The sequence below is a fragment of the Stomoxys calcitrans genome, chromosome 4, assembly GCF_963082655.1.
Source record: "Stomoxys calcitrans chromosome 4, idStoCalc2.1, whole genome shotgun sequence".
NCBI classification, from domain to species: domain Eukaryota; kingdom Metazoa; phylum Arthropoda; class Insecta; order Diptera; family Muscidae; genus Stomoxys; species Stomoxys calcitrans.
This window is the reverse complement of record NC_081555.1, coordinates 111,495,024-111,519,469: the sequence shown is the minus strand read 5'-3', so window position 1 is coordinate 111,519,469 and position 24,446 is coordinate 111,495,024. Positions and strand designations below refer to the sequence as shown.

The following is a 24,446-nucleotide window of genomic DNA, read 5'->3' as shown; positions in this document are numbered from 1 at the left end:
ACGTCGTTGCGTCTAATGTTGAGGGCCTTGTCTTGTCGTTGTGTGAGTGCCTGTAGTTTCTTTATGTGTGTTGTCTTGCTCTAACAATACAACTAGCCTTGAAAATGGTAGACGGAGTCTACCGAAATATTGGAGAAAAATAAAAGAAAAAAACCTTAAATATTTGTGTTTTAATGGACCTATAGCCGATACAATACAACAAAATTACAAGAATTTTAAACCAGGTCAACAATACCCTAACAGAGTATACATCAACGGGAGGCACGCCGCAATATAAAAACAAATAAGATGACAATATACAAAAACATCAAACAAAAGTACAATGAGCACACATACAGAACGGCCCAGCAATATTCGAAACACCAAAAACAAATAGCCAAGCTCAAAACATCGGTAACATTTTTAATAAAATGTAAGAGAACAGGCATCATACCAAACTTCATAATCAATGCAACCAAACACACTAACAACATCTTCCAAACACACAAAACCAAGAAAATCCCGCCAAATATTGAGAAAACATTACACAGGTACATTCACAACTTTCACACGAAAGTATTAAAACTTCTAATACAATACAAACACAAGCAAATCCACTCTTTTAAAGAGAAAGTAGAGAATACAAAGACTAAGCTAGGAGAACTACTGACTCAAGATGATTTCCTACAATACCTCGACAGTGAGCTTACTCTCTACAAGGGCAATGTTAGCAAAAGCAAGACAACACACATAAAGAAACTACAGGCACTCACACAACGACAAGACAAGGCCCTCAACATTAGACGCAACGACGTGTGGTTTGTGAATAAAACAGAGCGAGAGATACCAACGAACGTACAATGGATTCTCTCTTTAGGTCCGAAACACGCTCTCCCACACACCAACAAGAACTTTCCACTCTTGCAAGTCATTGCAGAGGGAGAGGAGTGTGTACAAACTATAGAGAATAGAGAGGAACAGGAGATGGGTAGAACCAAGCTTACAACATTGATAGACGATCACTTACGAAAGTCAAAGATGAGCATGAGAGACAAATATGTGGTGGACACAGTGTCTCAAACAAGAAAATATTTAAAGGAGAATGAGGATTTATTAATTTTAACGGCAGACAAGGGAGGAAAGACAGTGGCTTTGTACAAAGATGACTACGAGCAAAAAATGAAGGCAATAATACACGATATGTGTATGTATAGGCGCTTAAAGATTGACCCAACATCTAGGCTACAGACAAGGAACAACAAATTGGTGGATAAACTTCACAACTTGAATCTTATCAGCATCCAGGAGAAGAATAAATTGACCAGCAAGACCGCATTGGCCCCTCGAATATATGGACTCCCAAAGATCCATAAAGAAGGTACACCGTTGAGACCAATATGTTCATCAATAAACGCGCCGTCCTATCATCTATGTAGGTACATAGTGAATATTTTGAAAAATATCACCAAGGATTCCAAATATAATGTGAAAGACGCAGTGGACTTTAAAGCTAAGATAAAGAACATGACCATAGAAAATGACGAAGTTTTAGTATCTTTTGACGTGGTGTCCTTGTTCCCAAGTATTCCAATAAATTTAGCACTCCAGACAATTGAGAATAAATGGGACGAGATTGAAAAATATACCAATATTCCAAGGGAAATTTTCAAGGAAATTCTAACATTCTGCATTAAGGACAGCAGATATTTTAAATACGATGACAAGTTGTATGAACAGCTTAGAGGAATGCCAATGGGATCACCCGCTTCACCCATTATTGCTGACATCGTAATGGAGGAACTTCTCAATAACACATTTGACAAAATAAGAAAACCTAAGATATTGACAAAATATGTAGACGACATTTTCGCGATTTTGAAGAAATCAGACGTGGCAGAGACGCTGAAGACTCTGAACTCCTTCAACAACTACATCCAATTTACGAAGGAAGAAGAATATGATGGCAAACTACCTTATTTGGACTCGGTAGTTTATAGACATGGCAACCAGCTAAAAATAGATTGGTATCAAAAATCGACGGCTTCCGGAAGATTAATCAATTTTTACTCTAAACACCACAAGAGAGTAATAACAAACACAGCAACGAATTTTATAAGAAGAGTATTTAGCATTAGTGATCCAGACTTTCATCCTGACAATGAGAGGAAAATAAAGGCAATTCTTAGAGCCAACGACTTCCCTAATTGGACAATTAATTCACTATTAGGCAAGGCCAAGGAACGTCTTGGAAAAATCATAGACGGAGAGCAGCCTACAAAAGGAAAAATTTATAAATCGCTAACATACATACAAGGATTCTCCGAAAGATTTGGCAAATCAAATCTATACGACAAGGACAAATACCATCTCGCATTAAAAACAGGCAAAACTGTGAATGAATTATTCAGCAAGACAAAATGTAAAATTAAAAATGAGGAGAAATCAAACGTGGTATATAAAATTAGATGTAACGGCGACAAGTCCAATATATGCCCGATGGCATATATTGGCACTACCATGACGAAATTGAAAACTAGGTTATCTGCACATAAATCTGACCAAAAAGCCAATAATAGACCAATCGAGCAGAAAACTGCACTAGCAGCCCACTGTGCATTGACTGGTCATAAGCCAAACCTCAACGATGTGGACATCTTAGCTCAAGAGAACAATTACAGACGAAGATTCACTCTCGAGATGTTGCATATCATCGACTTACCGCCTGACGAGAGAATGAATTTCAAGAAAGATATAGAAAGCTGCGCGAAGGTATACCGCCACACAGTCAACAAGCACAGCAGAAGAGAACATTTAGTTGCCAACAGACAATAGTTCGTGTAACAACTCATTAAATGTAATAGGAATTAAAGTTTCTTAAAAATTATTGTTTTTCTGTTTTTATTGTGTGATTCGTTTTTACTAAAATTTGTGTTTTTCTGTTTTTTTATTTAAATACAACTAGCCTTGAAAATGGTAGACGGAGTCTACCGAAATATTGGAGAAAAATAAAAGAAAAAAACCTTAAATATTTGTGTTTTAATGGACCTATAGCCGATACAATACAACAAAATTATAAGTCCTTACCCTAAAAACGCCGCGTTTTTGGGCCAAAAGTGGGAATTTCGAAGATCTGAAATATGATCTGCATTCAATTTTCGATAAGGAATTATATTCGCCAGGTCTTTTTGCGAAAATCGAAAAAAAGATTTTTTCACCATTTTTCGGACAAGGCTATAAGTCATTGAAATTTTCGAAAATCAGCAAAATTTCGAAATTTTCAAAATCTTAAAAAAATTAACACATCTTAACGATTTCGAATCAACATTTCGAAATTCTTTATCAGAGAGTAAAAATTATGAGTCCTTACCCTAAAAACGCCGCGTTTTTGGGCCAAAAGTGGGAATTTCGAAGATCTGAAATATGATCTGCATTCAGTTTTCGATAAGGAATTATATTCGCCAGGTCTTTTTGCGAAAATCGAAAAAAAGATTTTTTCACCATTTTTCGGACAAGGCTATAAGTCATTGAAATTTTCGAAAATCAGCAAAATTTCGAAATTTTCAAAATCTAAGAAAAATTAACACATCTTAACGATGTTCAATCAACATTTCGAAATTCTTTATCAGGAAGTAAAAATTATGAGTCCTTACCCTAAAAACGCCGCGTTTTTGGGCCAAAAGTGGGAATTTCGAACATCTGAAATATGATCTGCATTCAGTTTTCGATAAGGAATTATATTCGCCAGGTCTTTTTGCGAAAATCGAAAAAAAGATTTTTTCACCATTTTTCGGACAAGGCTATAAGTCATTGAAATTTTCGAAAATCAGCAAAATTTCGAAATTTTCGAAATCTAAAAAAATTAACACATCTTAACGATTTCGAATCAACATTTCCAAATTCTTTATCAGAGAGTAAAAATTATGAGTCCTTACCCTAAAAACGCCGCGTTTTTGGGCCAAAAGTGGGAATTTCGAAGATCTGAAATATGATCTGCATTCAGTTTTCGATAAGGAATTATATTCGCCAGGTCTTTTTGCGAAAATCGAAAAAAAGATTTTTTCACCATTTTTCGGACAAGGCTATAAGTCATTGAAATTTTCGAAAATCAGCAAAATTTCGAAATTTTCAAAATCTTAAAAAAATTAACACATCTTAACGATTTCGAATCAACATTTCGAAATTCTTTATCAGAGACTAAAAATTATGAGTCCTTACCCTAAAAACGCCGCGTTTTTGGGCCAAAAGTGGGAATTTCGAAGATCTGAAATATGATCTGCATTCAGTTTTCGATAAGGAATTATATTCGCCAGGTCTTTTTGCGAAAATCGAAAAAAAGATTTTTTCATCATTTTTCGGACGAGGCTATAAGTCATTGAAATTTTCGAAAATCAGCAAAATTTCGAAATTTTCGAAATCTAAAAAAAATTAACACATCTTACCGATTTCGAATCAACATTTCCAAATTCTTTATCAGAGAGTAAAAATTATAAGTCCTTACCCTAAAAACGCCGCGTTTTTGGGCCAAAAGTGGGAATTTCGAAGATCTGAAATATGATCTGCATTCAATTTTCGATAAGGAATTATATTCGCCAGGTCTTTTTGCGAAAATCGAAAAAAAGATTTTTTCACCATTTTTCGGACAAGGCTATAAGTCATTGAAATTTTCGAAAATCAGCAAAATTTCGAAATTTTCAAAATCTTAAAAAAATTAACACATCTTAACGATTTCGAATCAACATTTCGAAATTCTTTATCAGAGAGTAAAAATTATGAGTCCTTACCCTAAAAACGCCGCGTTTTTGGGCCAAAAGTGGGAATTTCGAAGATCTGAAATATGATCTGCATTCAGTTTTCGATAAGGAATTATATTCGCCAGGTCTTTTTGCGAAAATCGAAAAAAAGATTTTTTCACCATTTTTCGGACAAGGCTATAAGTCATTGAAATTTTCGAAAATCAGCAAAATTTCGAAATTTTCAAAATCTTAAAAAAATTAACACATCTTAACGATTTCGAATCAACATTTCGAAATTCTTTATCAGAGAGTAAAAATTATGAGTCCTTACCCTAAAAACGCCGCGTTTTTGGGCCAAAAGTGGGAATTTCGAAGATCTGAAATATGATCTGCATTCAGTTTTCGATAAGAAATTATATTCGCCAGGTCTTTTTGCGAAAATCGAAAAAAAGATTTTTTCACCATTTTTCGGACAGGCTATAAGTCATTGAAATTTTCGAAAATCAGCAAAATTTCGAAATTTTCAAAATCTAAGAAAAATTAACACATCTTAACGATGTTCAATCAACATTTCGAAATTCTTTATCAGAGAGTAAAAATTATGAGTCCTTACCCTAAAAACGCCGCGTTTTTGGGCCAAAAGTGGGAATTTCGAAGATCTGAAATATGATCTGCATTCAGTTTTCGATAAGGAATTATATTCGCCAGGTCTTTTTGCGAAAATCGAAAAAAAGATTTTTTCACCATTTTTCGGACAAGGCTATAAGTCATTGAAATTTTCGAAAATCAGCAAAATTTCGAAATTTTCAAAATCTAAGAAAAATTAACACATCTTAACGATGTTCAATCAACATTTCGAAATTCTTTATCAGGAAGTAAAAATTATGAGTCCTTACCCTAAAAACGCCGCGTTTTTGGGCCAAAAGTGGGAATTTCGAAGATCTGAAATATGATCTGCATTCAATTTTCGACAAGGAATTATATTCGCCAGGTCTTTTTGCGAAAATCGAAAAAAAGATTTTTTCACCATTTTTCGGACAAGGCTATAAGTCATTGAAATTTTCGAAAATCAGCAAAATTTCGAAATTTTCAAAATCTTAAAAAATTAACACATCTTAACGGTGTTCAATCAACATTTCGAAATTCTTTATCAGAGAGTAAAAATTATGAGTCCTTACCCTAAAAACGCCGCGTTTTTGGGCCAAAAGTGGGAATTTCGAAGATCTGAAATATGATCTGCATTCAATTTTCGATAAGGAATTATATTCGCCAGGTCTTTTTGCGAAAATCGAAAAAAAGATTTTTTCACCATTTTTCGGACAAGGCTATAAGTCATTGAAATTTTCGAAAATCAGCAAAATTTCGAAATTTTCAAAATCTTAAAAAAATTAACACATCTTAACGATTTCGAATCAACATTTCGAAATTCTTTATCAGAGAGTAAAAATTATGAGTCCTTACCCTAAAAACGCCGCGTTTTTGGGCCAAAAGTGGGAATTTCGAAGATCTGAAATATGATCTGCATTCAGTTTTCGATAAGGAATTATATTCGCCAGGTCTTTTTGCGAAAATCGAAAAAAAGATTTTTTCACCATTTTTCGGACAAGGCTATAAGTCATTGAAATTTTCGAAAATCAGCAAAATTTCGAAATTTTCAAAATCTAAGAAAAATTAACACATCTTAACGATGTTCAATCAACATTTCGAAATTCTTTATCAGGAAGTAAAAATTATGAGTCCTTACCCTAAAAACGCCGCGTTTTTGGGCCAAAAGTGGGAATTTCGAAGATCTGAAATATGATCTGCATTCAATTTTCGATAAGGAATTATATTCGCCAGGTCTTTTTGCGAAAATCGAAAAAAAGATTTTTTCACCATTTTTCGGACAAGGCTATAAGTCATTGAAATTTTCGAAAATCAGCAAAATTTCGAAATTTTCAAAATCTTAAAAAAATTAACACATCTTAACGATTTCGAATCAACATTTCGAAATTCTTTATCAGAGACTAAAAATTATGAGTCCTTACCCTAAAAACGCCGCGTTTTTGGGCCAAAAGTGGGAATTTCGAAGATCTGAAATATGATCTGCATTCAGTTTTCGATAAGGAATTATATTCGCCATGTCTTTTTGCGAAAATCGAAAAAAAGATTTTTTCATCATTTTTCGGACGAGGCTATAAGTCATTGAAATTTTCGAAAATCAGCAAAATTTCGAAATTTTCGAAATCTAAAAAAAATTAACACATCTTACCCATTTCGAATCAACATTTCCAAATTCTTTATCAGAGAGTAAAAATTATAAGTCCTTACCCTAAAAACGCCGCGTTTTTGGGCCAAAAGTGGGAATTTCGAAGATCTGAAATATGATCTGCATTCAATTTTCGATAAGGAATTATATTCGCCAGGTCTTTTTGCGAAAATCGAAAAAAAGATTTTTTCACCATTTTTCGGACAAGGCTATAAGTCATTGAAATTTTCGAAAATCAGCAAAATTTCGAAATTTTCGAAATCTAAAAAAAATTAACACATCTTAACGATGTTCAATCAACATTTCGAAATTCTTTATCAGGAAGTAAAAATTATGAGTCCTTACCCTAAAAACGCCGCGTTTTTGGGCCAAAAGTGGGAATTTCGAAGATCTGAAATATGATCTGCATTCAGTTTTCGATAAGGAATTATATTCGCCAGGTCTTTTTGCGAAAATCGAAAAAAAGATTTTTTCACCATTTTTCGGACAAGGCTATAAGTCATTGAAATTTTCGAAAATCAGCAAAATTTCGAAATTTTCAAAATCTTAAAAAAATTAACACATCTTAACGATTTCGAATCAACATTTCGAAATTCTTTATCAGAGAGTAAAAATTATGAGTCCTTACCCTAAAAACGCCGCGTTTTTGGGCCAAAAGTGGGAATTTCGAAGATCTGAAATATGATCTGCATTCAGTTTTCGATAAGGAATTATATTCGCCAGGTCTTTTTGCGAAAATCGAAAAAAAGATTTTTTCACCATTTTTCGGACAAGGCTATAAGTCATTGAAATTTTCGAAAATCAGCAAAATTTCGAAATTTTCAAAATCTAAGAAAAATTAACACATCTTAACGATGTTCAATCAACATTTCGAAATTCTTTATCAGGAAGTAAAAATTATGAGTCCTTACCCTAAAAACGCCGCGTTTTTGGGCCAAAAGTGGGAATTTCGAAGATCTGAAATATGATCTGCATTCAGTTTTCGATAAGGAATTATATTCGCCAGGTCTTTTTGCGAAAATCGAAAAAAAGATTTTTTCACCATTTTTCGGACAGGCTATAAGTCATTGAAATTTTCGAAAATCAGCAAAATTTCGAAATTTTCGAAATCTAAAAAAAATTAACACATCTTAACGATTTCGAATCAACATTTCGAAATTCTTTATCAGAGAGTAAAAATTATGAGTCCTTACCCTAAAAACGCCGCGTTTTTGGGCCAAAAGTGGGAATTTCGAAGATCTGAAATATGATCTGCATTCAGTTTTCGATAAGGAATTATATTCGCCAGGTCTTTTTGCGAAAATCGAAAAAAAGATTTTTTCACCATTTTTCGGACAAGGCTATAAGTCATTGAAATTTTCGAAAATCAGCAAAATTTCGAAATTTTCGAAATCTAAAAAAAATTAACACATCTTAACGGTGTTCAATCAACATTTCGAAATTCTTTATCAGAGAGTAAAAATTATGAGTCCTTACCCTAAAAACGCCGCGTTTTTGGGCCAAAAGTGGGAATTTCGAACATCTGAAATATGATCTGCATTCAGTTTTCGATAAGGAATTATATTCGCCAGGTCTTTTTGCGAAAATCGAAAAAAAGATTTTTTCACCATTTTTCGGACAAGGTCATTGAAATTTTCGAAAATCAGCAAAATTTCGAAATTTTCAAAATCTTAAAAAAATTAACACATCTTAACGGTGTTCAATCAACATTTCGAAATTCTTTATCAGAGAGTAAAAATTATGAGTCCTTACCCTAAAAACGCCGCGTTTTTGGGCCAAAAGTGGGAATTTCGAAGATCTGAAATATGATCTGCATTCAGTTTTCGATAAGGAATTATATTCGCCAGGTCTTTTTGCGAAAATCGAAAAAAAGATTTTTTCACCATTTTTCGGACAAGGCTATAAGTCATTGAAATTTTCGAAAATCAGCAAAATTTCGAAATTTTCGAAATCTAAAAAAAATTAACACATCTTAACGGTGTTCAATCAACATTTCGAAATTCTTTATCAGAGAGTAAAAATTATGAGTCCTTACCCTAAAAACGCCGCGTTTTTGGGCCAAAAGTGGGAATTTCGAACATCTGAAATATGATCTGCATTCAGTTTTCGATAAGGAATTATATTCGCCAGGTCTTTTTGCGAAAATCGAAAAAAAGATTTTTTCACCATTTTTCGGACAAGGCTATAAGTCATTGAAATTTTCGAAAATCAGCAAAATTTCGAAATTTTCAAAATCTTTAAAAAATTAACACATCTTAACGATTTCGAATCAACATTTCGAAATTCTTTATCAGAGAGTAAAAATTATGAGTCCTTACCCTAAAAACGCCGCGTTTTTGGGCCAAAAGTGGGAATTTCGAAGATCTGAAATATGATCTGCATTCAGTTTTCGATAAGGAATTATATTCGCCAGGTCTTTTTGCGAAAATCGAAAAAAAGATTTTTTCACCATTTTTCGGACAGGCTATAAGTCATTGAAATTTTCGAAAATCAGCAAAATTTCGAAATTTTCAAAATCTAAGAAAAATTAACACATCTTAACGATGTTCAATCAACATTTCGAAATTCTTTATCAGGAAGTAAAAATTATGAGTCCTTACCCTAAAAACGCCGCGTTTTTGGGCCAAAAGTGGGAATTTCGAAGATCTGAAATATGATCTGCATTCAATTTTCGACAAGGAATTATATTCGCCAGGTCTTTTTGCGAAAATCGAAAAAAAGATTTTTTCACCATTTTTCGGACAAGGCTATAAGTCATTGAAATTTTCGAAAATCAGCAAAATTTCGAAATTTTCAAAATCTAAAAAAAATTAACACATCTTAACGATTTCGAATCAACATTTCGAAATTCTTTATCAGAGAGTAAAAATTATAAGTCCTTGCCCTAAAAACGCCGCGTTTTTGGGCCAAAAGTGGGAATTTCGAAGATCTGAAATATGATCTGCATTCAGTTTTCTATAAGGAATTATATTCGCCAGGTCTTTTTGCGAAAATCGAAAAAAAGATTTTTTCACCATTTTTCGGACAAGGCTATAAGTCATTGAAATTTTCGAAAATCAGCAAAATTTCGAAATTTTCAAAATCTTAAAAAAATTAACACATCTTAACGGTGTTCAATCAACATTTCGAAATTCTTTATCAGAGAGTAAAAATTATAAGTCCTTGCCCTAAAAACGCCGCGTTTTTGGGCCAAAAGTGGGAATTTCGAAGATCTGAAATATGATCTGCATTCAGTTTTCGATAAGGAATTATATTCGCCAGGTCTTTTTGCGAAAATCGAAAAAAAGATTTTTTCACCATTTTTCGGACAAGGCTATAAGTCATTGAAATTTTCGAAAATCAGCAAAATTTCGAAATTTTCAAAATCTTAAAAAAATTAACACATCTTAACGATTTCGAATCAACATTTCGAAATTCTTTATCAGAGAGTAAAAATTATGAGTCCTTACCCTAAAAACGCCGCGTTTTTGGGCCAAAAGTGGGAATTTCGAAGATCTGAAATATGATCTGCATTCAGTTTTCGATAAGGAATTATATTCGCCAGGTCTTTTTGCGAAAATCGAAAAAAAGATTTTTTCACCATTTTTCGGACAAGGCTATAAGTCATTGAAATTTTCGAAAATCAGCAAAATTTCGAAATTTTCAAAATCTAAGAAAAATTAACACATCTTAACGATGTTCAATCAACATTTCGAAATTCTTTATCAGGAAGTAAAAATTATGAGTCCTTACCCTAAAAACGCCGCGTTTTTGGGCCAAAAGTGGGAATTTCGAAGATCTGAAATATGATCTGCATTCAATTTTCGATAAGGAATTATATTCGCCAGGTCTTTTTGCGAAAATCGAAAAAAAGATTTTTTCACCATTTTTCGGACAAGGCTATAAGTCATTGAAATTTTCGAAAATCAGCAAAATTTCGAAATTTTCAAAATCTTAAAAAAATTAACACATCTTAACGATTTCGAATCAACATTTCGAAATTCTTTATCAGAGACTAAAAATTATGAGTCCTTACCCTAAAAACGCCGCGTTTTTGGGCCAAAAGTGGGAATTTCGAAGATCTGAAATATGATCTGCATTCAGTTTTCGATAAGGAATTATATTCGCCAGGTCTTTTTGCGAAAATCGAAAAAAAGATTTTTTCATCATTTTTCGGACGAGGCTATAAGTCATTGAAATTTTCGAAAATCAGCAAAATTTCGAAATTTTCGAAATCTAAAAAAAATTAACACATCTTACCGATTTCGAATCAACATTTCCAAATTCTTTATCAGAGAGTAAAAATTATAAGTCCTTACCCTAAAAACGCCGCGTTTTTGGGCCAAAAGTGGGAATTTCGAAGATCTGAAATATGATCTGCATTCAATTTTCGATAAGGAATTATATTCGCCAGGTCTTTTTGCGAAAATCGAAAAAAAGATTTTTTCACCATTTTTCGGACAAGGCTATAAGTCATTGAAATTTTCGAAAATCAGCAAAATTTCGAAATTTTCGAAATCTAAAAAAAATTAACACATCTTAACGATGTTCAATCAACATTTCGAAATTCTTTATCAGGAAGTAAAAATTATGAGTCCTTACCCTAAAAACGCCGCGTTTTTGGGCCAAAAGTGGGAATTTCGAAGATCTGAAATATGATCTGCATTCAATTTTCGACAAGGAATTATATTCGCCAGGTCTTTTTGCGAAAATCGAAAAAAAGATTTTTTCACCATTTTTCGGACAAGGCTATAAGTCATTGAAATTTTCGAAAATCAGCAAAATTTCGAAATTTTCAAAATCTTAAAAAAATTAACACATCTTAACGGTGTTCAATCAACATTTCGAAATTCTTTATCAGAGAGTAAAAATTATGAGTCCTTACCCTAAAAACGCCGCGTTTTTGGGCCAAAAGTGGGAATTTCGAAGATCTGAAATATGATCTGCATTCAATTTTCGATAAGGAATTATATTCGCCAGGTCTTTTTGCGAAAATCGAAAAAAAGATTTTTTCACCATTTTTCGGACAAGGTTAAAGTCATTGAAATTTTCGAAAATCAGCAAAATTTCGAAATTTTCAAAATCTTAAAAAAATTAACACATCTTAACGGTGTTCAATCAACATTTCGAAATTCTTTATCAGAGAGTAAAAATTATGAGTCCTTACCCTAAAAACGCCGCGTTTTTGGGCCAAAAGTGGGAATTTCGAAGATCTGAAATATGATCTGCATTCAGTTTTCGATAAGGAATTATATTCGCCAGGTCTTTTTGCGAAAATCGAAAAAAAGATTTTTTCACCATTTTTCGGACAAGGCTATAAGTCATTGAAATTTTCGAAAATCAGCAAAATTTCGAAATTTTCGAAATCTAAAAAAAATTAACACATCTTAACGGTGTTCAATCAACATTTCGAAATTCTTTATCAGAGAGTAAAAATTATGAGTCCTTACCCTAAAAACGCCGCGTTTTTGGGCCAAAAGTGGGAATTTCGAAGATCTGAAATATGATCTGCATTCAGTTTTCGATAAGGAATTATATTCGCCAGGTCTTTTTGCGAAAATCGAAAAAAAGATTTTTTCACCATTTTTCGGACAAGGCTATAAGTCATTGAAATTTTCGAAAATCAGCAAAATTTCGAAATTTTCAAAATCTTAAAAAAATTAACACATCTTAACGATTTCGAATCAACATTTCGAAATTCTTTATCAGAGAGTAAAAATTATGAGTCCTTACCCTAAAAACGCCGCGTTTTTGGGCCAAAAGTGGGAATTTCGAAGATCTGAAATATGATCTGCATTCAGTTTTCGATAAGGAATTATATTCGCCAGGTCTTTTTGCGAAAATCGAAAAAAAGATTTTTTCACCATTTTTCGGACAAGGCTATAAGTCATTGAAATTTTCGAAAATCAGCAAAATTTCGAAATTTTCAAAATCTAAGAAAAATTAACACATCTTAACGATGTTCAATCAACATTTCGAAATTCTTTATCAGGAAGTAAAAATTATGAGTCCTTACCCTAAAAACGCCGCGTTTTTGGGCCAAAAGTGGGAATTTCGAAGATCTGAAATATGATCTGCATTCAGTTTTCGATAAGGAATTATATTCGCCAGGTCTTTTTGCGAAAATCGAAAAAAAGATTTTTTCACCATTTTTCGGACAGGCTATAAGTCATTGAAATTTTCGAAAATCAGCAAAATTTCGAAATTTTCGAAATCTAAAAAAAATTAACACATCTTAACGATTTCGAATCAACATTTCGAAATTCTTTATCAGAGAGTAAAAATTATGAGTCCTTACCCTAAAAACGCCGCGTTTTTGGGCCAAAAGTGGGAATTTCGAAGATCTGAAATATGATCTGCATTCAGTTTTCGATAAGGAATTATATTCGCCAGGTCTTTTTGCGAAAATCGAAAAAAAGATTTTTTCACCATTTTTCGGACAAGGCTATAAGTCATTGAAATTTTCGAAAATCAGCAAAATTTCGAAATTTTCGAAATCTAAAAAAAATTAACACATCTTAACGGTGTTCAATCAACATTTCGAAATTCTTTATCAGAGAGTAAAAATTATGAGTCCTTACCCTAAAAACGCCGCGTTTTTGGGCCAAAAGTGGGAATTTCGAACATCTGAAATATGATCTGCATTCAGTTTTCGATAAGGAATTATATTCGCCAGGTCTTTTTGCGAAAATCGAAAAAAAGATTTTTTCACCATTTTTCGGACAAGGTCATTGAAATTTTCGAAAATCAGCAAAATTTCGAAATTTTCAAAATCTTAAAAAAATTAACACATCTTAACGGTGTTCAATCAACATTTCGAAATTCTTTATCAGAGAGTAAAAATTATGAGTCCTTACCCTAAAAACGCCGCGTTTTTGGGCCAAAAGTGGGAATTTCGAAGATCTGAAATATGATCTGCATTCAGTTTTCGATAAGGAATTATATTCGCCAGGTCTTTTTGCGAAAATCGAAAAAAAGATTTTTTCACCATTTTTCGGACAGGCTATAAGTCATTGAAATTTTCGAAAATCAGCAAAATTTCGAAATTTTCAAAATCTAAGAAAAATTAACACATCTTAACGATGTTCAATCAACATTTCGAAATTCTTTATCAGGAAGTAAAAATTATGAGTCCTTACCCTAAAAACGCCGCGTTTTTGGGCCAAAAGTGGGAATTTCGAAGATCTGAAATATGATCTGCATTCAGTTTTCGATAAGGAATTATATTCGCCAGGTCTTTTTGCGAAAATCGAAAAAAAGATTTTTTCACCATTTTTCGGACAAGGCTATAAGTCATTGAAATTTTCGAAAATCAGCAAAATTTCGAAATTTTCAAAATCTTAAAAAAATTAACACATCTTAACGATTTCGAATCAACATTTCGAAATTCTTTATCAGAGAGTAAAAATTATGAGTCCTTACCCTAAAAACGCCGCGTTTTTGGGCCAAAAGTGGGAATTTCGAAGATCTGAAATATGATCTGCATTCAGTTTTCGATAAGGAATTATATTCGCCAGGTCTTTTTGCGAAAATCGAAAAAAAGTTTTTTTCACCATTTTTCGGACAAGGCTATAAGTCATTGAAATTTTCGAAAATCAGCAAAATTTCGAAATTTTCAAAATCTTAAAAAAGTTAACACATCTTAACGATGTTTAATCAACATTTCGAAATTCTTTATCAGGAAGTAAAAATTATGAGTCCTTACCCTAAAAACGCCGCGTTTTTGGGCCAAAAGTGGGAATTTCGAAGATCTAAAATGTGATCTGCATTCAGTTTTCGATAAGGAATTATATTCGCCAGGTCTTTTTGCGAAAATCGAAAAAAAGATTTTTTCACCATTTTTCGGACAAGGCTATAAGTCATTGACATTTTCGAAAATCAGCAAAATTTCGAAATTTTCAAAATCTTAAAAAAATTAACACATCTTAACGGTGTTCAATTAACATTTCGAAATTCTTTATCAGAGAGTAAAAATTACGAGTCCTTACCTTAAAAACGCCGCGTTTTTGGGCCAAAAGTGGGAATTTCGAAGATCTAAAATATGATCTGCATTCAGTTTTCGATAACGAATTATATTCGCCAGGTCTTTTTGCGAAAATCGAAAAAAAGATTTTTTCACCATTTTTCGGACAAGGCTATAGTCATTGAAATTTTCGAAAATCAGCAAAATTTCGAAATTTTCGAAATCTAAAAAAAATTAACACATCTTACCGATTTCGAATCAACATTTCGAAATTCTTTATCAGAGAGTAAAAATTATAAGTCCTTACCCTAAAAACGCCGCGTTTTTGGGCCAAAAGTGGGAATTTCGAAGATCTGAAATATGATCTGCATTCAATTTTCGATAAGGAATTATATTCGCCAGGTCTTTTTGCGAAAATCGAAAAAAAGATTTTTTCACCATTTTTCGGACAAGGCTATAAGTCATTGAAATTTTCGAAAATCAGCAAAATTTCGAAATTTTCGAAATCTAAAAAAAATTAACACATCTTAACGATGTTCAATCAACATTTCGAAATTCTTTATCAGGAAGTAAAAATTATGAGTCCTTACCCTAAAAACGCCGCGTTTTTGGGCCAAAAGTGGGAATTTCGAAGATCTGAAATATGATCTGCATTCAATTTTCGACAAGGAATTATATTCGCCAGGTCTTTTTGCGAAAATCGAAAAAAAGATTTTTTGACCATTTTTCGGACAAGGCTATAAGTCATTGAAATTTTCGAAAATCAGCAAAATTTCGAAATTTTCGAAATCTTAAAAAAATTAACACATCTTAACGGTGTTCAATCAACATTTCGAAATTCTTTATCAGAGAGTAAAAATTATGAGTCCTTACCCTAAAAACGCCGCGTTTTTGGGCCAAAAGTGGGAATTTCGAAGATCTGAAATATGATCTGCATTCAATTTTCGATAAGGAATTATATTCGCCAGGTCTTTTTGCGAAAATCGAAAAAAAGATTTTTTCACCATCTTTCGGACAAGGCTATAAGTCATTGAAATTTTCGAAAATCAGCAAAATTTCGAAATTTTCAAAATCTTAAAAAAATTAACACATCTTAACGATTTCGAATCAACATTTCGAAATTCTTTATCAGAGAGTAAAAATTATGAGTCCTTACCCTAAAAACGCCGCGTTTTTGGGCCAAAAGTGGGAATTTCGAAGATCTGAAATATGATCTGCATTCAGTTTTCGATAAGGAATTATATTCGCCAGGTCTTTTTGCGAAAATCGAAAAAAAGATTTTTTCACCATTTTTCGGACAAGGTTATAAGTCATTGAAATTTTCGAAAATCAGCAAAATTTCGAAATTTTCAAAATCTTAAAAAAGTTAACACATCTTAACGATGTTTAATCAACATTTCGAAATTCTTTATCAGGAAGTAAAAATTATGAGTCCTTACCCTAAAAACGCCGCGTTTTTGGGCCAAAAGTGGGAATTTCGAAGATCTAAAATGTGATCTGCATTCAGTTTTCGATAAGGAATTATATTCGCCAGGTCTTTTTGCGAAAATCGAAAAAAAGATTTTTTCACCATTTTTCGGACAAGGCTATAAGTCATTGAAATTTTCGAAAATCAGCAAAATTTCGAAATTTTCAAAATCTTAAAAAAATTAACACATCTTAACGGTGTTCAATTAACATTTCGAAATTCTTTATCAGAGAGTAAAAATTACGAGTCCTTACCTTAAAAACGCCGCGTTTTTGGGCCAAAAGTGGGAATTTCGAAGATCTAAAATATGATCTGCATTCAGTTTTCGATAACGAATTATATTCGCCAGGTCTTTTTGCGAAAATCGAAAAAAAGATTTTTTCACCATTTTTCGGACAAGGCTATAGTCATTGAAATTTTCGAAAATCAGCAAAATTTCGAAATTTTCGAAATCTAAAAAAAATTAACACATCTTACCGATTTCGAATCAACATTTCGAAATTCTTTATCAGAGAGTAAAAATTATAAGTCCTTACCCTAAAAACGCCGCGTTTTTGGGCCAAAAGTGGGAATTTCGAAGATCTGAAATATGATCTGCATTCAATTTTCGATAAGGAATTATATTCGCCAGGTCTTTTTGCGAAAATCGAAAAAAAGATTTTTTCACCATTTTTCGGACAAGGCTATAAGTCATTGAAATTTTCGAAAATCAGCAAAATTTCGAAATTTTCGAAATCTAAAAAAAATTAACACATCTTAACGATGTTCAATCAACATTTCGAAATTCTTTATCAGGAAGTAAAAATTATGAGTCCTTACCCTAAAAACGCCGCGTTTTTGGGCCAAAAGTGGGAATTTCGAAGATCTGAAATATGATCTGCATTCAATTTTCGACAAGGAATTATATTCGCCAGGTCTTTTTGCGAAAATCGAAAAAAAGATTTTTTGACCATTTTTCGGACAAGGCTATAAGTCATTGAAATTTTCGAAAATCAGCAAAATTTCGAAATTTTCGAAATCTTAAAAAAATTAACACATCTTAACGGTGTTCAATCAACATTTCGAAATTCTTTATCAGAGAGTAAAAATTATGAGTCCTTACCCTAAAAACGCCGCGTTTTTGGGCCAAAAGTGGGAATTTCGAAGATCTGAAATATGATCTGCATTCAATTTTCGATAAGGAATTATATTCGCCAGGTCTTTTTGCGAAAATCGAAAAAAAGATTTTTTCACCATCTTTCGGACAAGGCTATAAGTCATTGAAATTTTCGAAAATCAGCAAAATTTCGAAATTTTCAAAATCTTAAAAAAATTAACACATCTTAACGATTTCGAATCAACATTTCGAAATTCTTTATCAGAGAGTAAAAATTATGAGTCCTTACCCTAAAAACGCCGCGTTTTTGGGCCAAAAGTGGGAATTTCGAAGATCTGAAATATGATCTGCATTCAGTTTTCGATAAGGAATTATATTCGCCAGGTCTTTTTGCGAAAATCGAAAAAAAGATTTTTTCACCATTTTTCGGACAAGGTTATAAGTCATTGAAATTTTCGAAAATCAGCAAAATTTCGAAATTTTCAAAATCTAAGAAAAATTAACACATCTTAACGATGTTCAATCAACATTTCGAAATTCTTTATCAGGAAGTAAAAATTATGAGTCCTTACCCTAAAAACGCCGCGTTTTTGGGCCAAAAGTGGGAATTTCGAAGATCTGAAATATGATCTGCATTCAGTTTTCGATAAGGAATTATATTCGCCAGGTCTTTTTGCGAAAATCGAAAAAAAGATTTTTTCACCATTTTTCGGACAAGGCTATAAGTCATTGAAATTTTCGAAAATCAGCAAAATTTCGAAATTTTCAAAATCTAAGAAAAATTAACACATCTTAACGATGTTCAATCAACATTTCGAAATTCTTTATCAGGAAGTAAAAATTATGAGTCCTTACCCTAAAAACGCCGCGTTTTTGGGCCAAAAGTGGGAATTTCGAACATCTGAAATATGATCTGCATTCAGTTTTCGATAAGGAATTATATTCGCCAGGTCTTTTTGCGAAAATCGAAAAAAAGATTTTTTCACCATTTTTCGGACAAGGCTATAAGTCATTGAAATTTTCGAAAATCAGCAAAATTTCGAAATTTTCAAAATCTTAAAAAAATTAACACATCTTAACGGTGTTCAATCAACATTTCGAAATTCTTTATCAGAGAGTAAAAATTATGAGTCCTTACCCTAAAAACGCCGCGTTTTTGGGCCAAAAGTGGGAATTTCGAAGATCTGAAATATGATCTGCATTCAGTTTTCGATAAGGAATTATATTCGCCAGGTCTTTTTGCGAAAATCGAAAAAAAGATTTTTTCACCATTTTTCGGACAAGGCTATAAGTCATTGAAATTTTCGAAAATCAGCAAAATTTCGAAATTTTCAAAATCTTAAAAAAATTAACACATCTTAACGGTGTTCAATCAACATTTCGAAATTCTTTATCAGAGAGTAAAAATTATGAGTCCTTACCCTAAAAACGCCGCGTTTTTGGGCCAAAAGTGGGAATTTCGAAGATCTGAAATATGATCTGCATTCAGTTTTCGATAAGGAATTATATTCGCCAGGACTTTTTGCGAAAATCGAAAAAAAGATTTTTTCACCATTTTTCGGACAAGGCTATAAGTCATTGAAATTTTCGAAAATCAGCAAAATTTCGAAATTTTCAAAATCTAAGAAAAATTAACACATCTTAACGATGTTCAATCAACATTTCGAAATTCTTTATCAGGGAGTAAAAATTATGAGTCCTTACCCTAAAAACGCCGCGTTTTTGAGCTAAAAGTGGGAATTTCGAAGATCTGAAATATGATCTGCATTCAGTTTTCGATAAGGAATTATATTCGCCAGGTCTTTTTGCGAAAATCGAAAAAAAGATTTTTTCACCATTTTTCGGACAAGGCTATAAGTCATTGAAATTTTCGAAAATGAGCAAAATTTCGAAATTTTCAAAATCTAAGAAAAATTAACACATCTTAACGATGTTCAATCAACATTTCGAAATTCTTTATCAGGAAGTAAAAATTATGAGTCCTTACCCTAAAAACGCCGCGTTTTTGGGCCAAAAGTGGGAATTTCGAAGATCTGAAATATGATCTGCATTCAGTTTTCGATAAGGAATTATATTCGCCAGGTCTTTTTGCGAAAATCGAAAAAAAGATTTTTTCACCATTTTTCGGACAGGCTATAAGTCATTGAAATTTTCGAAAATCAGCAAAATTTCGAAATTTTCAAAATCTAAGAAAAATTAACACATCTTAACGATGTTCAATCAACATTTCGAAATTCTTTATCAGGAAGTAAAAATTATGAGTCCTTACCTTAAAAACGCCGCGTTTTTGGGCCAAAAGTGGGAATTTCGAAGATCTGAAATATGATCTGCATTCAGTTTTCGATAAGGAATTATATTCGCCAGGTCTTTTTGCGAAAATCGAAAAAAAGATTTTTTCACCATTTTTCGGACAGGCTATAAGTCATTGAAATTTTCGAAAATCAGCAAAATTTCGAAATTTTCAAAATCTAAGAAAAATTAACACATCTTAACGATGTTCAATCAACATTTCGAAATTCTTTATCAGGAAGTAAAAATTATGAGTCCTTACCCTAAAAACGCCGCGTTTTTGGGCCAAAAGTGGGAATTTCGAAGATCTGAAATATGATCTGCATTCAGTTTTCGATAAGGAATTATATTCGCCAGGTCTTTTTGCGAAAATCGAAAAAAAGATTTTTTCACCATTTTTCGGACAGGCTATAAGTCATTGAAATTTTCGAAAATCAGCAAAATTTCGAAATTTTCAAAATCTAAGAAAAATTAACACATCTTAACGATGTTCAATCAACATTTCGAAATTCTTTATCAGGAAGTAAAAATTATGAGTCCTTACCCTAAAAACGCCGCGTTTTTGGGCCAAAAGTGGGAATTTCGAAGATCTGAAATATGATCTGCATTCAGTTTTCGATAAGGAATTATATTCGCCAGGTCTTTTTGCGAAAATCGAAAAAAAGATTTTTTCACCATTTTTCGGACAAGGCTATAAGTCATTGAAATTTTCGAAAATCAGCAAAATTTCGAAATTTTCAAAATCTTAAAAAAATTAACACATCTTAACGGTGTTCAATCAACATTTCGAAATTCTTTATCAGAGAGTAAAAATTATGAGTCCTTACCCTAAAAACGCCGCGTTTTGGGCCAAAAGTGGGAATTTCGAAGATCTGAAATATGATCTGCATTCAGTTTTCGATAAGGAATTATATTCGCCAGGACTTTTTGCGAAAATCGAAAAAAAGATTTTTTCACCATTTTTCGGACAAGGCTATAAGTCATTGAAATTTTCGAAAATCAGCAAAATTTCGAAATTTTCAAAATCTAAGAAAAATTAACACATCTTAACGATGTTCAATCAACATTTCGAAATTCTTTATCAGGGAGTAAAAATTATGAGTCCTTACCCTAAAAACGCCGCGTTTTTGAGCTAAAAGTGGGAATTTCGAAGATCTGAAATATGATCTGCATTCAGTTTTCGATAAGGAATTATATTCGCCAGGTCTTTTTGCGAAAATCGAAAAAAAGATTTTTTCACCATTTTTCGGACAAGGCTATAAGTCATTGAAATTTTCGAAAATCAGCAAAATTTCGAAATTTTCAAAATCTTAAAAAAATTAACACATCTTAACTATTTCGAATCAACATTTCGAAATTCTTTATCAGAGAGTAAAAATTATGAGTCCTTACCCTAAAAACGCCGCGTTTTTGGACCAAAAGTGGGAATTTCGAAGATCTGAAATATGATCTGCATTCAGTTTTCGATAAGGAATTATATTCGCCAGGTCTTTTTGCGAAAATCGAAAAAAAGATTTTTTCACCATTTTTCGGACAGGCTATAAGTCATTGAAATTTTCGAAAATCAGCAAAATTTCGAAATTTTCAAAATCTAAGAAAAATTAACACATCTTAACGATGTTCAATCAACATTTCGAAATTCTTTATCAGGAAGTAAAAATTATGAGTCCTTACCTTAAAAACGCCGCGTTTTTGGGCCAAAAGTGGGAATTTCGAAGATCTGAAATATGATCTGCATTCAGTTTTCGATAAGGAATTATATTCGCCAGGTCTTTTTGCGAAAATCGAAAAAAAGATTTTTTCACCATTTTTCGGACAGGCTATAAGTCATTGAAATTTTCGAAAATCAGCAAAATTTCAAAATCTTAAAAAAATTAACACATCTTAACGGCGGTGAGTCAATATTTCGAAATTCTTCATCAGCGAGTAAAAATTATGAGTCCTTACCCTAAAAACGCCGCGTTTTTGGGCCAAAAGTGGGAATTTCGAAGATCTGAAATATGATCTGCATTCAGTTTTCGATAAGGAATTATATTCGCCAGGTCTTTTTGCGAAAATCGAAAAAAAGATTTTTTCACCATTTTTCGGACAGGCTATAAGTCATTGAAATTTTCGAAAATCAGCAAAATTTCGAAATTATCAAAATCTTAAAAAAATGAACACATCTTAACGACGGTGAGTCAATATTTCAAAATTCTTTATCAGAGAGTAAAAATTGTGAGTCTTTACTCTAAAAACGTCGCGTTTGTAGATCAAAAAAGGGAGTTACGAAAATCTGAGATATGATTTGATGTCTTTGATGAGGAATTATATTTGCCAATTTTTTTTCGAAAATTAGTTTTATTATTTTTCAGACAAGGAATTAAATTTATCGAAAATCAGCAAAATTTCGAAATTTTCTAAATCCCAAAAATATTGGCGAATATAAGGGACGATCAAATTCTTCTTTTGCGGTTAAAAAGAACGATTTTTGCCATATTTTAATATGGAGTTTCACCTTATGAATCATACATAACCCAGAAATTTAGGGACAAAATAAATGTTTTCTGAAGAAAAAACGAATTCCTAAATATCACCATAATTTGAGTAGGAAACAAACAGTAGCACATAAGTGTTAATTGAACACCTTTTTGGTATTCTTATTTTTGTAAGAGAGTTCAGACCAATTTTACTTCGTAAAACGAAGAAATAAGACTTGTTTCCAAAAAAAGAAGAAAATCCAGTGGTGGAGATAGTGAACAAAATCACCTCTTACCTCAAAGAAACTTGCTTACATAAATTAGTTTAAGTTTAAGTCTCTTGTATTATATGATACTTTTTTATACGTATAGTCAAATTTTTTGTAAAACTATAGGCTGATCTTTATTTTTATTGTATAAAACTAAAAAAAACTTTAAATTAAGATTATGTCTGATTATCTATAAAATGAATTTGTTATAATTGAATTTTAAGTAACTCTCACATTTATTATAAATATAGATGTGGTTAATTAATTATACTTATATATATATATATAAATATATATCTTAACTTAAATTGTAATAATTTTATAATGAATATTTTCATTGTATTTGTACTAACTGTGCATTTGTATTTAATCGATAATATTTGTATGTTAGTTTCAAAAACTATTGTAATCATATTTAAAGAATGTAACTCAAGAAAAAAATAATAATAAAAGGAAATATTATAACATTAAAGCTTGGTATTTTATTTTTATTAAGGCACCAAAGGTTAGGGAGACTGACAGACTGAACTTTCTATTTAATTATTGTGAAATCCGAGGGACTCTATTCTTTTCCAAAACACAAAAGCCTAAATGGGTCATTGTTCGCAAAATTTGTACGATAGCATTTAACACGAAGAAGTTGAAAATTTCATATTGGTCTCGGCGGTACGTTTAAGTAAATGTGGTCCATTAGAAACTCAGGCTTCAGGGTTCCATTTAGTACATTTAATATGAAATTGAGGTTCAGTCGACTTTTCAACGTCGGTAATTTGATCAGATTTAATCTTTCCTTCTAGGGTGATACAGTATTAAATGTCGAGTTATGTCCATGTAAGCAGAATAGCACGAAATGTTTTGGCACAGACTCAATTGAATTGCAGTAGATTTGATAACAAAGGCACCATGTTATTGATCCATTCTCCATAATCGGTCGTACAAGGGATGTATATAAGTTTCTCGTAACGATTGAATCATCAAACTCTTTGATCCAACTCTTAACGAATCCTAAAAAATCGTAGGCTTTATTGACCGTCAAAGATATAAATATTTGATCTAACCTTTGGTCTAACAAGAAGCCAAGATTGATGATTGATTCCACAGTCTCTAGGGGCGAATCATTTATAGAGTAATATGTGGTTAGATTATTTAATGTGTAAAACGATATATGTATAAATTTTTTTACGTTCAATTCCATTAGATTTAGTTCACCCCAGTCGTATAATAGGTCAAGGTCGGATTGTAATTTCAGTTGGTCGGTATCATTTAAAATAGTTTTAAAGAGTTTAGATTCATATGCATACATAAGAAAGTGGCAGTGGATGGAAGTTCATTAATAAATAATGAAAACAAAATAGGCCCAAGATGACAAGATTACTACCTTGTGGGACTCCAGATAGAACATCAAAATTTTTAGAACCAGAATTATTTAGTTCTACAGTTTAAGTGCGATTAGAAGGATAATTTGATATCCATGCTAGCAATGAGTCTGAAAACGCCAGCAGGTCTAGTTTTTTGTAATAGAAGACTATGATTTACCTTATCAAAAGCCTTACTAAAATCGGTATATATAACATCAGTTTCAAAATCCTTCGTTTACAATTGTAGTCAATTCAAAAACATTTGTTACAGTTGTATACGATTTACGAATTCCATGCTGATATCATGATAACAGTGAAGAAACTTGAGGGGACAGTGATCCAGTGAAGATTTTTTCAAAAAGTTTAGGAACAGCGTTAAAGGCTCTATTACACGGCATGAAGTTTTCTTATGACATGTCAAATAAAGCACATGTTGAGTTTTACAAGTCGTGATTTTGTTCAAATTTTTAAGTTATGTCATACAAAAATGTGATAGCAAAAATGATGAATCGTATATAAATTGACAATTTTGACAAACATTTTCAATTACATGTGAATACAAGAAGTGACATGTCATAAGACATATACATGCAGTGTAATAGCGC

The 24,446-nt window shown here is 32.1% G+C and overlaps 1 protein-coding gene across 1 annotated transcript; it reads left to right on the top strand.

Annotated features, from left to right (window-relative positions):
- Positions 1 to 288: 288 nt before the first annotated feature.
- LOC131997004 (uncharacterized) lies at positions 289 to 22,748 on the top strand. The gene is made up of 2 exons (XM_059367241.1): positions 289 to 1,411; positions 22,735 to 22,748. The coding sequence occupies exons 1-2, from the start codon at positions 289 to 291 to the stop codon at positions 22,746 to 22,748; spliced, it is 1,137 nt and encodes a 378-aa protein (XP_059223224.1).
- Positions 22,749 to 24,446: the final 1,698 nt, after the last annotated feature.